This window comes from Ascaphus truei, chromosome 4, assembly GCF_040206685.1.
Source record: "Ascaphus truei isolate aAscTru1 chromosome 4, aAscTru1.hap1, whole genome shotgun sequence".
NCBI lineage: Eukaryota > Metazoa > Chordata > Amphibia > Anura > Ascaphidae > Ascaphus > Ascaphus truei.
In genome coordinates, this window is record NC_134486.1 from 328,791,128 (window position 1) to 328,808,278 (window position 17,151).

At 40.7% G+C, this 17,151-nt stretch overlaps 1 protein-coding gene across 4 annotated transcripts in view; it reads right to left on the reverse strand.

Annotated features, from left to right (window-relative positions):
• Positions 1–17,151, reverse strand: part of SMAP1 (small ArfGAP 1) — a 421,957-nt gene that overhangs the window by 19,039 nt on the left and 385,767 nt on the right. For all 4 annotated transcript variants that reach the window (XM_075598066.1, XM_075598068.1, XM_075598067.1 and 1 more), the window contains one exon: positions 11,683–11,810. In XM_075598066.1, the coding sequence (XP_075454181.1) occupies positions 11,683–11,810 (128 nt within the window). The remainder of the gene's footprint in view (positions 1–11,682; positions 11,811–17,151) is intronic.

Consider the following 17,151-nt stretch of genomic DNA (forward strand, 5'->3'; position numbering starts at 1 on the left):
CCTCTACAATCTGGCTTCCGCACTGCTCACTCTACTGAAACAGCCCTCACTAAAATAACCGACGACATTCATGCTGCCAAAGACAGAGGTCATTACACTCTGCTCATATTACTCGACCTCTCTGCAGCATTTGACACCGTGGACCACCCTCTTCTCCTCCACATTCTCCATACTCTTGGTATTCGGAACAAAGCTCTATCCTGGATCTCCTCTTACCTCTCCCATCATACTTTCAGTGTCTCTTTTGCTAACACCTCCTCCTCTATCGATCTCTCTGTGGGGGTACCCCAGGGCTCTGTCCTGGGACCCCTTCTCTTCTCTCTTTACACACTCTCTCTAGGTGACCTAATCACATCTTTTGGGTTTAAATATCACCTCTATGCTGACGACACACAAATTTACCTTTCAACCCCTGACCTTACACCTGCTATACAGACCAAAGTTTCTGAATGTCTCTCTGGAATATCATCCTGGATGGCCATCCGCCGACTGAAACTTAACATGGCAAAAACAGAGCTCCTTATTCTTCTTCCCAAACCTGGCCCTACTACCTCCTTCCACATTACTGTTGGAAATACGATCAATCACCCAGTAGCCCAAGCACGCTGCCAAGGGGTCACACTCGATTCCTCTCTCACATTCAAAACTTTTCTAAAACTTGACGCTTTTTCCTCCGCAGTATCACAAAGATACGCCCTCTCCTCTGTTACTCGTCTGCTAAAACTCTGACTCAGGCCCTCATTCTCTCCCGTCTTGATTACTGCAAAGTCCTGCTGTCCGGCCTCCCTGCCTCTCACCTGTCTCCCCTACTCTACTCTTTCCTAAATCTGTCTCCGCATCTCCCCTCCTGAAATCCCTCTCCTGGCTTCCGATCAAATCCTGCATCTCACACTCCATTCTTCTCCTCACTTTTAAAGCTTTACACTCTTCTGCCCCTCCTTACATCTCAGCCCTAATTTCTCGCTATGCACCATCCCGACTCTTGCGGTCTTCTCAAGGATGTCTACTTTCTACCCCCTTTGTATCTAAAGCCCTCTCCCGGCTTAAACGTTTCTCGCTGACTGCCCCGCACCTCTTGAATGCCCTTTCCCTCAATACCCGACTAGCACCCTCTCTATCCACCTTTAAGACCCACCTTAAGACACATTTGCTTAAAGAAGCATATGAATAGCACTGTGGATAATCCTGGACACATGATACATAAAGCTTGGCCCCCTGCAGACGCACTTGCTAGAATTCCCTCCTACTGTCTCTATACGTTCTCCTACCTACCAATTAGATTGTAAGCTCCTTGGAGCAGGGACTCCTCTTCCTTAATGTTACTCTTATGAACTTAAGAACTTATTCCCATGACCTGTTATATTATTTGTTATTTATATGATTACAACATGTATTACTACTGTGAAGCGCTATGTATATTTATGGCGCTATACAAATAAAGACATACAATACAATTCTGCATACCTTCTATTGCTCTCGTGGAATGCGGAAGAGGATGAAAAAGGTAAAGCAGTTTGGGTAGGGTATTCATCTTGATGGATATTATTTTACCAAACCACATAATATAGTACATATTCCACTCTTCTAAGTCCCACTTCAAAGAGACAAATAAGTCAGGGTAATTAGCCGTATATAAATCCTGAGTAATGTGGTGTTAAGTGTAATTTTAAAGTGCTTGGATTGAATAATAATAATAGCATGTTCTTGTATAGCGCTGCTAGTTGTACGCAGCGCTTTACAGAGACATTTTGCAGACACAGGTCCCTGCCCCGTGGAGCTTACAATCAATGTTGTTGGTGCCTGAGGCACAAGGAGATAAAGTGACTTGCCCAAGGCGCCCCTGCTTCAAACTCTCAGTGCCTGTCAGTGTCTTTACTCACTGAGCCACTCCTTCTCCCTAAGCGCCAACAGTGTATACCATGCTGTACATACTGTAGAATTTTGCGAGCACAATGAGTCGGTGCCTGTACTCACTCATCCAAACAGCAAATAACTAACTGCTCAATAGGAAAAAAGACAAGAACGGTTTCTACTATGACTTTTTTTTCATAAGTGTTTAAAATAAGACTAAATACATTCTCAATTATTTAATGGTTTTGACAAATAAAATGTGTTTTAAATTAATAACATTTTTAAATTAATAGAACACCCCTTTATTGCCCCGTATTCCTGAACATTAGTGATAGGAGTAGGGATGGAATTAGGTGGAAAGGGGCATCTCTTTAGGGTAGGGGGTGAAAGTCTGGTGACAAGATCCCGTTTACACTGGTAGTTCTACCCACTTTGAAGATCATGCATCTTAAACTGCAAAGCCATCTCTAGGCTGGGCCATTGTTTGTGTTTCAGGACATAACTACTGTGACTATATATTTGTCTGGTTTGGTAGGTATTTCTCATGAAACTATGGACAATAACATGATCCCTGAAGGACCTGTGAGCTGGGGCCATCAGAAGTGTTGAAAAAATAATAAAGGGGCCCCATAATCACTGAAGAGGGGTGACAGGGGAAACAGGATCACTTAAAATGGGTTAAAGGGGCAGCGGGATGAATTCAGAATGCATGAAGGGACGCTGGATCCCTAAGTGACATTTGTGTATGGAAGACAGACTCCTGAAGGATGCCTGGAAATGAATGAGGTGACAGTAGAATATGTGTGTGGAGTGGGAAGCTGTGCCGAGTCCCCTGTAATAAGGAACAATGGGGGAAGAAATAATATTTAACGTTGATAAAGTAATTTTTTAAATTGAAAGACTAATATTCCAGTGCAAATATAAGCAGTTCCCAACGACAAAAAGGGGGCTGCCGTTTGTGAACGCATTCCATTTTGAACCACAGTTTTGCAGATGCGAGCTGTAACCCTTACATGGTAGGTGACATAATAAAGAAATTGTATTTAATTAGTATAATCTGTTACACGAAGCAGAAAAATACTTAGTACCTAAGTGCATACATTACATGAAGGGCAATTTATTCACACACTTGTACAGCTGCTAAGATGATTAATATGTACACGCACTGAAGACTAGACTGAGGTTTTTTGGTTGTCAAAATGTGACCGTTAATGAAATAATTCATTTGAAATGTATTAACAGCTTCAGAGAGAAAGTTAGCCACAGTAACTCTGCTTGAGTACATCTTCCCTCCAAACAAATCAGCTCTCTCTAACATACTGCTTTCCAACATTCCTCCAAGTCGCATATATATATATATATATATATATATATATATATATATATATATATATTTTGTTGCATTCCCTTGAGTTCCTTCTTTCCAAGCCTCAGACTTCCCACGCCTCTGCACCAAAAGGATATTAGCTACTAACTAACCACCTCTTCTCACACTGCATTACTAATTACACCATTTCTATACACCAGTTGCAGTAATATCTTCAAGGAAAAACAGCAGTCTAAGTGACAGAAAGTGTGCTCCACACCACCAAAAACGTGAAGGGTCACAGATGACCTATGATAATACAATAAGAGAAAACAGTGCACGTCCATCATGACTTTCATCAGCTCTCTCTATATCTCATTACAAGTCTACATGTTACTTACAAAAAAATACAACCATTTGAAGTAATTGATGGAAGTAGGGAGCAACAAGTAGCTATGTATCCCTTGGAGCATGTTACATCAAGCTTAATATGTGAATACAATGCAAGACATACAGCAATAATTGGTCTACGTAAAGTAATTTATGTGCTTTTTCCACTCGGGTCATTGTACTGGGAAAAAAGAGTGACTAATGCATATACTAAGCACTCAACCTATTTACATATACGTGATATTCAATGAAATAAAATACAACTAATCATTGGTGACAGAGAGGGAAGATATGACTACCCTTGCAATGCAACAATCAAGTGAATTTAAGATAAAAGATGAAAGTGTACCCCATATATACAAGGATGAAAATGGGGGGATGGCTGCCTAGGGACGAACAACAAGCCTATCCATAAGGCTGATGGTAAAATTGAGATACAAGAGAGAAAGTCCTTGGCGCACTACCAGGTACTGCTGCGACACACTTTATTCGAGCAAATACCCAGTTTGTACCTGGCAGATACCTGGAATGCGCCGCTCCTCACCTCAGACAAGCCCCGTTGCGTTTGCCTTCCCAGCCATGGTTCATGCCTGGCTGACGGGCGGCTGATCTGTTAAATGATAATGATTAGGATTTAATAGGCTGCAATGCTTCGCGTGTCTACCAGATGGCATAAATTCATGAATTGTAATGCAGTATATATATATATATACTGTGCAGTATTGCAGCCAGCGGGAATAAAATGCTTCAATCCCTGCCTGGAAAATAACGCAATGCACTCGGGCAGAAAACAGTCACAAACCTCAATACACCCGAGTATACCCGAATTCGTGGGACTAGCCGAGCTCGAATAAAGTGTGTCGCCAGTGTACAATAAACCTGGATGATATGTTCCCAACTCTCTGAATGAAGGAGCAGTTCGTAGGTCACACAGATGATCTTTCAGAGATTCCTTGTAGGTGAAGGTGTATCTGAAACCAAACAAAACAAGAAGACCATTGCGCAGTACTCTCTGATAATAGAGATCACACACACACGGCTGCTAGCTACTCACATAGAAGTAGATAGCATATGGCCTTGAAAGGTATCTTTAGCTGGTACTCTGGTATATATTACTGGATAACAGTGGGTCTTGGGTGATGGTGATAGCCCTCTCCACGTGGAACCAATTCCAATCACGGAGGATACATAAAAATGATAAAAATGCCAATGGTGTACGTAGCACCGTAACAAATTTAATAAGACAATTAAGATCAACAGCAGATGCACTCACATGCTATACGACCTTACAAGCGGTTTACAACGTGCTGTCCGCAGGCTTGAGAGGATGGCTGTGCGGTGTATGTGTAGAGGCTTTATCCTGCGTCTACCTCCTCCTCGCGGCCGCGACTCGGAGCGTCAGGTCCACCTTAGATGATGTCACTGGTACACCGCCGCTCCTCCTCTCAGCTAGCTCGCGCACGCAGTACAATGTACAGTCCTAGCTCCACCCTACGCGCGTTTCTTGACTGTTGACGTCACTTCTTCAGGGGTTATGAAGCTATCGTGAATGTATGTGCTATTTAAGCACGTAGAGAAACAGTCCCGGATCTCTCATTGGATAATTAAACCTTAAAGGGACCCGCTGACTGCATTGAAATTAAAAACAAAAGTGATGTGAAATATGACACAAAGCACACGCTAAGGTCAAAAAACACACCACCAGTTCGATACTTGATCATACAAATTATACAATACATATAAAACACAAAATATACAGACCATAACGGCAACAATATCTTAAATGAACTTAAAATCTCATTGTCCAATCTAACTCACCCAGTATATTGACTGAAAATGAGTGTGATAATGGCGGAAAGGAAGCGAGTATGTAGGGGAGGATATTCATCCCAAAAGGTCGAAGACATAGAGATCTGGGGATAAAATATACCAGACTAGCTATCTTTCAAAAAAGATGCTAGGTCGAAATCTATGTTTAGACCTCCTGGGGTTAATGTTCTTAGGGTGTAAATCCAATAGCTTTCACGCCTGGATATTAGATTTATCTTATCTCCCCCTCACAGCGTCTCCAACCATTTCAAAATTAGGCATAATCAAAACCCAGAGGGATTGATATGTAAGGGCATCGATTGCCCCAAGCAAAATTGGAGAGGGGGAGATAAGATAAATCTAATATCCAGGCGTGAAAGCTATTGGATTTACACCCTAAGAACATTAACCCCAGGAGGTCTAAACATAGATTTCGACCTAGCATCTTTTTTGAAAGATAGCTAGTCTGGTATATTTTATCCCCAGATCTCTATGTCTTCGACCTTTTGGGATGAATATCCTCCCCTACATGCTCGCTTCCTTTCCGCCATTATCACACTCATTTTCAGTCAATATACTGGGTGAGTTAGATTGGACAATGAGATTTTAAGTTCATTTAAGATATTGTTGCCGTTATGGTCTGTATATTTTGTGTTTTATATGTATTGTATAATTTGTATGATCAAGTATCGAACTGGTGGTGTGTTTTTTGACCTTAGCGTATGCTTTGTGTCATATTTCACATCACTTTTGTTTTTAATTTCAATGCAGTCAGCGGGTCCCTTTAAGGTTTAATTATCCAATGAGAGATCCGGGACTGTTTCTCTACGTGCTTAAATAGCACATACATTCACGATAGCTTCATAAACCCTGAAGAAGTGACGTCAACAGTCACGAAACGCGCGTAGGGTGGAGCTAGAACTGTACGTGATACTGCGTGCGCGATCTAGCTGAGAGGAGGAGCGGCGGTGTACCAGTGACGTCATCTAAGGTGGACCTGACGCTCCGAGTCACGGCCGCGAGGAGGTAGACGCAGGATAAAGCCTCTACACATGCACCACACAGCCATCCACTCTAGCCTGCGGATGGCACGTTGTAAACCGCTTGTAAGGTCGTATAGCATGTGAGTGCATCTGCTGTTGATCTTAATTGTTTTATTACATTTGTTATGGTGCTACGTACACCATTGGCATTTTTATCATTTTTTATGTATCCTCCGTGATTGGAATTGGTTCCACGTGGAGAGGGCAATCACCATCACCCGAGACCCACTGTTATCCAGTCATATACACCAGAGTACCAGCTAAAGATACCTTTCAAGGCCCTATGCTATCTACTTCTATGTGAGTAGCTAGCAGCCGTGTGTGTGTGATCTCTATTATCAGAGAGTACTGCGCAATGGTCTTCTTGTTTTGTTTGGTTTCAGATACACCTCCACCTACAAGGAATCTCTGAAAGATCATCTGTGTGACCTACAAACTGCTCCTTCATTCAGAGAGTTGGGAACATACCATCCAGGTTTATTGTACCTGGTAGTGCGCCAAGGACTTTTTCTCTTGCGGGTCATTGTACTATATTGATTACACAAGTGCAAGAGTACTTAAAGTTACCATTTAAGGATGAGTCCTAACAATTGCTTAAATGACAGGTATAGAGCCCCCAATATATCCCTCTGTTTACAACCCCTGATCAATGCAATTTTGTTTATTTTATCATTTTGTTTTCACTTCTGTCTGCCCACTCTTTATATATTTTAATATACAGTAGAGGCAACTCTTATTCTAACAAAAACCAGTGGCAATTCCCCAAAAGACCCAGGTACACCCAGGTACATTCTGAATACATGCCTTAAACTTTCCTTAAACTAGCCCCAGCATTTCTGCATTGATTAATGGCCTATCAGATTAACAGCGGGGGTCCCTGGCAGTCCCATTCAAACTGAATTGGACTGCCAGGGATCCCTGCTGTGTTAATCCTATGGGTCGTTAGTCAATGCAGAAATGCCTTAAACGTGCCTCAAACTAGCCCAGCACATACCCAGCACATACCCAGAATGTAACCCGGCTAGTTTACAGCAAATGTTAGAATAAACGTTGCCTCTACTGTAGCTGCCCTAAAAACGTACGGCTAAACTTATCCAGTACAGAAGATGGCCAATTATCACTTGGTTTTCACTTGGCATTCTTTCTGATGAGTAACACGGCCCATTTCCAGTTTCCAGTTTTTCTATTCGAGTATACCTTGCTACTCCTAACTTATAACATTTGCAATGTGTGCCAACTTCTACATGTATATGTAAGGCTTGTTTAGATGTGCAGTGTTCCATATTTAATGTGTTTTAAGCATGGCCTGATATATATCAATAACATTTTGCAGAGGAATAGATCTATTGTATCATTGTTACAATGAAATGTCACAACCGTAACGGCAACTACATTTGTAGATGATGAATACGTTTGGTTGTGAATACTGAGGGAATGCAGTGCTGGTCCAGGAGTTCTGAGCATCGTCAGGAATGCCAAGTGAGAGGCAGATGAAAACCGGAGGACCAACAAAAGATTGAAACACATAACAATTACTGGCTTAGTGAATTGTCAGCAACACAGTGAGCTGAATCAAAATGTATCTGACATGTGGTCTAATAATGAGGGAGATCGAGCTGGCTGAAAAAAAGTTAAGGTTAAAACTACTTGGCAATTGAAAAAAAAACAACAAAAAGCCTTTTACTTGAACTTAAAATTGCAAAATGCACAGTTTTAGTTATTGACTTAACTAATGTTATTACTGTATAAGGGAATCCATACAAAGGCATCAATATATATATTAATTTCAAACTGCACTACTGTACCTAAAAACATAATCTTTACATTTTTATTAAAAGCTTCTGTGATATTCATACAATAAAAATATTCACAAACTTAAACCTGAGAAGACTATATCATTGTGTTTCAGCGTTGAACATCTAACCATTACATTTTTGCACATCTTGGATTTTTTTTTTATATTGATACCTTACTTTCCATTTTGACAAACGTAATGAAACTATAAAATGTAATAAAGGTTTGCCATTTACAGCCCTGCTTGAGAAACGCAAACCAAGCTACAGAAATCCCATCCCATGTTTTAATATCCATGCGCATACAGATACAGTATATAAACACCATGTTCAGGAAAAAGGGACCCCTTTTATTTTTCATACATTCTATATTCCTCGCTCAATCCCCATGAAAATGTGCACAATTGTAGGTCTGTTACTGTATGTAGATTAACACTATAAAAGAAGCACAATGTAGACAATTAACTGATAATCACTAAATTTATGTCACTGTATTATGTCAACAGGTACCAGATACACTGCGGTAGGTTCATGTTCATTAAACAAGAAATAGGAGTTTTTCCTTCGTAGCTGGTAAATGTGTTAAACTGTTGCAATCTAATCCGAAACAATAAGATTACTATAAAGTTTGAGTTCAAAGTGTTTTCAAAATGTCCTCCTGCTTCTGAAACACACGCCTGAAGACGAGAACGCCACTGTCTGATTGTATAATCGATAACGCATTAATGCAGCTGCTCCCACTCCTAAGCGATACGTTGTTTTAGAAATTCGTTCTTTCAGTCCTCCTAGCGACCATCCTTTATCAGGATCCATTTTATGTAAGCGTTTTGCACCATTATTCTTGCTCTGTCTCAAGTAGTTTATAGTGTGCTTATCTTCGTCGCTACACACCAGTCTGTAACTATGCACTTGTTGAGGTCATCACACCGTCAACAATTATGAAGAATGCTTACTAGTTTATCAAATAATTCTTACATTTAATAATCTGCTGTGACAAACCTAAAATTGCTCACATTTTCATGAAAATGTATTGATTGTTCTGCAAGATATGATGAAAAAGAACAGGGGTCCCATTTTTCCTAAACATACATCATTTCTTTCAGTGTGATTTAAAATGGAAATGTCTGCCAGAGCTCACCCTTCACCATCTTGGCTTCCCCAATGTTCTTTCTTTTACAAAGCCAGATTAGCTTGTTTTTCAAGGCTCTATAAATCAAGGCTATATAAATCTTGGCTCCTCAGGCAACAACAAAATAGCATTTTGGATCACCGGATAAACACACAGCCAGCTGAGGAACCTCATACCATGCTTGCTGACAACTCTAACATCTGCAGTTCCACAGCTGATATCCACCTGAGAGATCGGGTCATAGAGCTGGGAAAGTGAGCTGAGGTGTGAGAGGATTCTGAGCATTGTGATCCAAGGAAGAGAAAACTATGGGGCAGATCCACAGAACTCTGTTAAATCAGGGCAAATAATGTTACCTTCTCTAAATAGGTACCGGAGGTCATTTTCCATCAGGTTAACGGGTATTCCCAAAATTAAATATATGCAAAAACAATGGCCGTTAGTTATCTCATTAGCAAAGGCTTAACCCCATGTTAAGTTAGCATTGCCTCGCTTTAGCTTCAAATAACATGGTGTTAAGCCTCTCTTACCCAAAGGCGACATTACTCTCAACAAGACCCTGAATGTGTTTAATTAAAGTTATGAATTAAGTCGAAATAGCCGTGTTAGTCCAGTAGCGATGGTGCAGAGTAAATGAGTACTTCATAGGTGATACCTTTTTTATTTGGACTAGCCACTGATACTATAAAGACAAGCTTTCTGGAGTTCTCTTTCTTCCTCAGCTCAGCAATACTGATTTATACCGATTCCATGAGCTTAACACAGACATGAAAAAAACAAATAAACAAGATAGCCATCTAAGGCAGAGGAGGTAGAGAAAGAATGGCAGAGGGAAAAGTAAATAAATGGATCAAAGGGTCCGTGAGAAGATAGGAGAGGAAAATAACTCTGTAAATAACAATATGATCGTTAAACCAACTATGTGTGGTCTTAGACTTATTTGGACCCTGCAAAAAGACCTATTTCAGAGTCTGGACGTGAGTAACGCCAAGTTTAGATGACCCATCATTAAATTCCTGCATTAACTATAACGGAGCTCAGAAGATATGCATTGTTAGAGGGAACACCTGTTTTGTATATTATTAGCAGTGGTTGACAAATCACCAAAAAATCTACTCGCCACACAAAAAAATCTACTCGCCACCTAGTACCAAACGTGTGCTGCTTGGGCCAATATTTACTCGCCCGGGGCGAGCAAATGTATAGGTTTGTCGAACACTGATTATTAGCATCAACGTTCGTTCTAGTAACTCAAGGGGTCGTTACGACTGAAAACAGCAGCAGCGTTAGTGAGCTTTAAAGAAACCCGTCAGCAGTTAACATCTCAAGCTTTGTGGATCTTCCCCTATGAAGGTTACAGGATGGGTGATTGAAAAGGGAGGGAAGAGGACTAAAAAGTGGGACTGGAAATACTGTATGTTTTAATTCCTTATAAAAACAGTTTATTGCAGTTGAACACAGACTGGGCACATTGCTAAAAAATGTAGACGCTAACTAATGTAATGTATGCACAGGTCAAATAGTCAGACTATGTAGGACTGCTACACAAAATGTAACAAAACCACACTTTAATATACAACTAACTAACAAGGAACATATCACTCTGGGGACAATATGTTTTTTTGGCAATATCTAAGTATTGTTTAGTTTCATTGTGTATGCTTGTCATTTAGAATTTGTGGACCTACTGGCTAAATGAAAATGTTAGACATTAAATATTTGTTATCAGTTATTTTTATGCCATTCGTGCAGCATATGTAATTCTAAATAAGGAATTGAAATGTTCTGTGTACAGTACAAAGCTAATAGGACTGCCCATACATGTAAGTTTGTATTTTAAACTTAAAACAAGATTTATATTCTACAGCCAGTGTGATAATAATTTGCTAGTAAGTAAAACGTACATGGTGTTTGGTGTAATTGATGGGAGAGAGCACTAACTTCCTTACTTCTCCAACATACATACAGTATGCACAGTCTACATATTGCTAAACAGTCTTAAATCAATTGTCCTAGGCAATAAAAAAAATAATCTATGTATCCCCGCCAAATATTAAATCATTCCCATGTAAAAAAAATAACAGGTTACACATTTATATCTAAATCTTACGAACATTCTAAATTGTAGCATCACAAAACAAAACAATACTGTAGCTTTATAAATGCAGTTCCTCCCACTCCCAAGTCTTCTAGCAATGCAGGGTTGAACCAGAAGCCTTTGCACCGGTACAATCCTAAAATACCAATATGTACACTTATCAAACCAAGAATGAAAGACCATATGGCACATACCACCCCCTGCTTGGACAACAGCAAAGGGAATAATACTGCATATGCACATTTATGGAGTAATAACATTACCTGTGTTGGAGGTGCAGTTGAGGCAGGAAGAGGGTTGGAAACCATTGGGCCAAATATATCTAAGTCATCATTTAATGCTACTGTATTATTCGTGCTCCCATTCGCAACAGGTACTTCAGCAGGGCAATCTGCACATAGAAAAGGTGAAATATTTTTAGTCTTCATATTGAATCACAGAAAAATTAAAACAACAAATAACTATAGGTATACTGAGACATTACTGCAAGGTTGATAATAGGATTCCATCCTTCCCAGAAGTGTTTCTCAGTTCTGATTTCCATATTAGAAAGGTATTAAAATAAAAAACTGATATACATATAGTAAAGCTTTTAGAGTCTCTCACAAGGATATCGTACTCGTGTTATTCCATTAGATTTATATTATGGGGCCTATGTATTAAGGCAAATCTGGAGCAATATTGGTGCATATTGCCTCCTTTTTGTGTTGCGCCTCTTTGCACCAATGTATTAAGGAATTTGCTCCAGTTTTTGCACATGTGCATCCGCTTGTTTTGAGGGGGGAGTGGCAATAGGAGTTCGGGAGAGGTTATATGAGGCACACATGTATCAAATTAAACACGGTGTCACTGTTTGCTCTTAAAATCTGTGCTAAACAATCCACCAAGTTTGATGTGACGTTAACTTGCTTGGTTAAGACTTTGTGTAAGGAACTGAAGCAACAAATGTGGCACAATGCCTTTTTGGAGCAAAGTTAGCGCAGTGCGTCAAAACAATTTTTTGTGTGTTGATACATATCCCCTTATACGTACTTCTTATATAGTGATTTTATCTAAAGCCATATGCACATCATTATTCAGTTACAAGTGGTATGCAATTAATCTTCCTTAGAAGGATCAAAGACTGAATCAACCTTGCAGGAATTTGTACATATCGGGTTCATAGCATTTTTATAGGTGTCTCTTATGCAGCATATTTGTACCGTATTATGCCTGTGCACCAGTCTATTTCTGAAACATACTAAGAAAAACAGAATGATTAAGAAAAATGGAACCTCAACAATGGCAATAACTAGGTTTGCCAGGTGTCCAGTATTGAACCGGACTGTCCTGTATTTAGACACCCTGTTCAGTAAACAAAATAAAGGTAATACTGGACGTGTGTGTCTGGTTTTACCTCTCTGGATAGAGTGACCTGTACGGTTTGGGGGGCCGCAGGATTTCCCTGAGCGGGGGAGAGCAAGGCTGTTGCTAGGGGGCTGGGCAGCTTCCTCAATCCTGATTGCCTGCTGCTGGGTAATGCAGCCAATCAGGAGAAAGTGCCTGGGGATGGCACCAAGGAGAGGAGGAAACAGCATGGAGCGGTGAGAGGTAGGTGTGTGCATCTCGTGCACGTCGCACCTCTGACCATTGTATCCAGTATTTGTGGAGAAACCACCTGGCAACCCTAGCAATAACTCCATGAAATAAATTTGCTATTCTGAACATGTTCCACCTCTAGTCAACGAGAGACTGTAATCTATCCTTCATTCATAAAAACAAAATGCATTATTATTACTGTTAGACTGCTTCCACAAAACAAGCCAGCAGTGGATAAGAATAACACAAAAAAAGATAATTTAATCAAATCACAGTTTCAGGATTAAAAGTAATTAGAAAAATGTGCCTTTGGCGGTCAGTGTCACAAGGCAGGTCGTGGCGCTTTTGCTGTTTGCTTACACATGGGATACAGGGAAAGATTATACAAAGCATTAAAAAAAAGTAAGAGGAGAATTTATTGGACAAAGACAGTTTTCACTAGCAAAAGTAACTCTGTAAAGGCACATCAAATATATTTAAATAGAGTACATTAAGAATTAAGTACGAAAAGATACAAACTAGATCACAATATGGAAAACTACACACAATTAGACTATCTTTTAAAAAAAAAAATCAGTAGTACGAAGATTATTACCTATAATTCAAGCAATTATTTCTCCTCAACATATAATCCCCTGCATAGAGTTCCTGGGGATTACAAGGAGTGAAAAACATTGGGGGAAAAATACTCCTGCTAAAATGGCTGCTCAACTTCACAACTCCTGCTGACCGTTCCCAATCTAATGGCATCCTCCTTTTCTGGCTACAACTACTCTCAAGTGCCATGGTGCAGGGCGGATGGAGGTCTGTTTGAAAAGTGCCATGGTGCAGGGCGAATGGAGGTCTGTTTGAAAAGTGCCATGGTGCAGGGCGGATGGAGGTCTGTTTGAAAAGTGCCATGGTGCAGGGCGGATGGAGGTCTGTTTGAAAAGTGCCATGGTGCAGGGCGGATGGAGGTCTGTTTGAAAAGTGCCATGGTGCAGGGCGGATGGAGGTCTGTTTGAAAAGTGCCATGGTGCAGGGCGGATGGAGGTCTGTTTGAAAAGTGCCATGTTGTTAACATCGGAACTTTCCCGGGGGTCTAGTTTTACTCAAAAAGTTACAGCCCAACGCATGGCCTAGATTCCCATTATGTTGGTGCAGGACGCCTGACAACTTTCAAGCTGAAAGAAATGTTGAACAACAATACAGACGGAAAGTCTCAGTACTACCTTTGGTACCGGTCGGTGCTGGGGTCCTGCTCTAATATTCAACAACTTTAGCTTACATGACATCTTCACTGCTACAATGTTTTATTTGAACTACGTTTTAAAAACACAGAAAACCATCCAAATGCTTCTCCTTTTACAGCTTCATCAGCCCAAACTATAAGATTATATACTAAAGTCCTTTGGATATATTTTTTTGGACTCATATAACCAAAATGGAAGAGTAATTCTGTAATATCAGCTACTGTATGTGATGGTCTTTGAAAGAAATGAACCTACAACTCCTGGTCTTTATGGCATTTTTTAGGTTCCTGTATCTGTTTGACATACAATATGCTAAATAAGCTTCAAAGTTTATTAGTGGTTGCTTTATATGTTTATTGTTCTAAAAAAATAAATCTGTAGATCACAGTGGAATGTAATTTATTATTTTCCTATGTTGATGTATTTCTTACTGAATTGCTGATATGCTTGCATGTATCTGTCTTCTTCTTATACAGATGTCCACGTTGATGATGATCAACAAATACAAAAATACTCAGCATAATTTTAACATAGATAATTTGTTTCCCACAGGTTGCGAATAATGTAAACAAAGTTACATGGTAGATGAGGTTAAAAAGACATATGTCCATCAATTTCAACCTCTGCTAAATTTACACTATATTGATCCAGAGGAAGGCAAACAAAAAACCCCAGTGTCATATCATCCAATGATATCTCATAAGGGGAAAAATAAATTCCTTCCTGACTCCAAGAATTGGCAATTGGATTATTCCCTGGATCAACATCCTTCCCATGTTTACTTATTTGGTATATCCCTGTATATCTTTCCTTTCTAAAAAGATGCCCAACCTTTTTTTGAACAAATCTATTGTATCTGCCATCACAGTCTCCATGGGTAATCAATTCCACATTTTAACTGCCCTTACTGTAAAGCAGGGGCGCGCAAACTGGGAGGCGCGCAACAGATTTTAGGGGGGGGGGTGTGTGGCAGTTACACCGACCCCGGGGCAGAGCAGGCAAGGGGGCTAGGGGCCGCAGTCGAGGAAGTTTGCGCACCCCTGCTGTAAAGAACCCTTTCCTTTGTTGCTGGTGAAATTTTTTTCCCTCCAACCTTAAGGGATGACAGTGTGTCGATTATTCTGTACTTGGGATGAATAGTTCCTTTGAAATCTCCTTGTATTGACCCTGAATATATTATCATACCCTTCAGATTTTCCATCCCTTTTATTAATGTGGTGGTTCTTCTCTGCGCTTTTTCTGGTTCCATAATGTCTTTTTTATGGAGTGGTGCCCAAAATTGTACTCCATATTCAAGGTGTGGTCTTACTAATGCTTTATACAGTGGCATAATTATGCTCGTTTCCCTTCAATCCATTCCCGTGTAATGCAAGATAAGCTCTTATATGCCTATGCAGCTACTGCATGACTGTGATGATAGGGGGTAACTAGGCTCTCAATAAAGGTCAAGCCCATGAATGGTTACCCCTGATCTGTGTATAAGGGTTCAAAAGAGTGTCAGCTCTTGAGCCCAGCAACTGTACATGCATAACCTGTAATTTGCGACAATAAAGATGTTCTGTGTTTTTGCCATTCCAGGGATGCCAGCAAGCAGAGATTGTTAGGGCATGAGTTTCAAGGGGGTTTTGCGGAGAAATTGTTGTCTGAATGTGCTTAGGTTGTCGGGGTCCGGAGTTGTCGGTTCCCCTAAAAATGGACCCGGGAATCAGGCCTGACTCTTTACATGTAGGCACATTGTCTCAGCAATATCTCCCCTTGAAAACGCTTGCACGACTCAATGCTAGGGTTCCCTGCTTCAGCATAACCCAGAAAGGTAAATGGGGCAAAGGGATGCAAAGTGTCCTTAGGTTAAGGGGGATACCCAGTTAATGCCCAGGTAGCCAAGAACTTATATAGGGGTTCATTGGTACTCCAACCATATCTGAGGCTGTGAGGGGACTCTCAGAGTCCAGTCTAAGTCTATAGATAGTGTTTGGGGAATAAAGGCTAGTAGAAAAATAAAGTGCAGCTTTCTATTCTATTCCCCTTACCAAGAGACTTAGGAAAGTATTAAAAGTGTATATTTTATTAATACTGTAATAGTGATGCTATGTACTGTTGTGCACTATAAATGAGCTGGGGCTTTCGGAACCAATGTTCAGACAGGCTGCCAGGGCTACCAAGTTGGTGCCAGGGAGTCTGCTGGACATCGAAGATGAAAGACACCAGAGGATGCCAGAGGTGTGAGAGCCATTTGGGTAACAGGGAAAGGCTCAAGTACCCACGTCCTGGGATCAATGGCAGTCGTCCAGGCTGCCATTTGTCCTACCAGACATGGAGGAGCCTGACCCAGCAGGTGGCATGAGATAGCCAGGGACAGAGGTGGCAAACTTGCGCATGTCCCTTGGCAATTTTAGATTTTCAACAGACCCGGCTTTCCATACCAGCTTCGCTCTGATTGGCTACGGAGAAAGTTCCATGCTCTGATTGGCTGTAGTATTTTGTGAATGGAGTCAAAAATACTATAAGAAACCCCTAAGCCAATCAGGGTTGAAATTTCCAGCGCCAGCAGTGCGGGCGGGCTTTTCACAAGTGCTCTTGCGCGAATAGCAGAGCACCGGCTTCAGAAAAGTCTGCCCAGAAAATATTCTAAGTCCCACTTTTGGTGGCCAAGTTCTAATAAACGAACATAGCGGTCGCGACTTGGATTGAAAGCCGATTTTAGTTCCAGGAAGTTTGGTACTAACCCCCGATCAAAGGAGTCCAAGTTCTCAGAAGAGAAGGGAGCGGTGGCGTGGGGAACTTCATGCCGATTTGGTAACCAGAGGATTTCGGGCTAAGTCTCGGTCAGGGGAAAACTCTTATTTAGAGTTCCCTGCACCTAGAACAGTCTAATTTTCTACCCCCAGTAAGTGTGCTTTTCGTCTGTATTTTGTGTTCCAC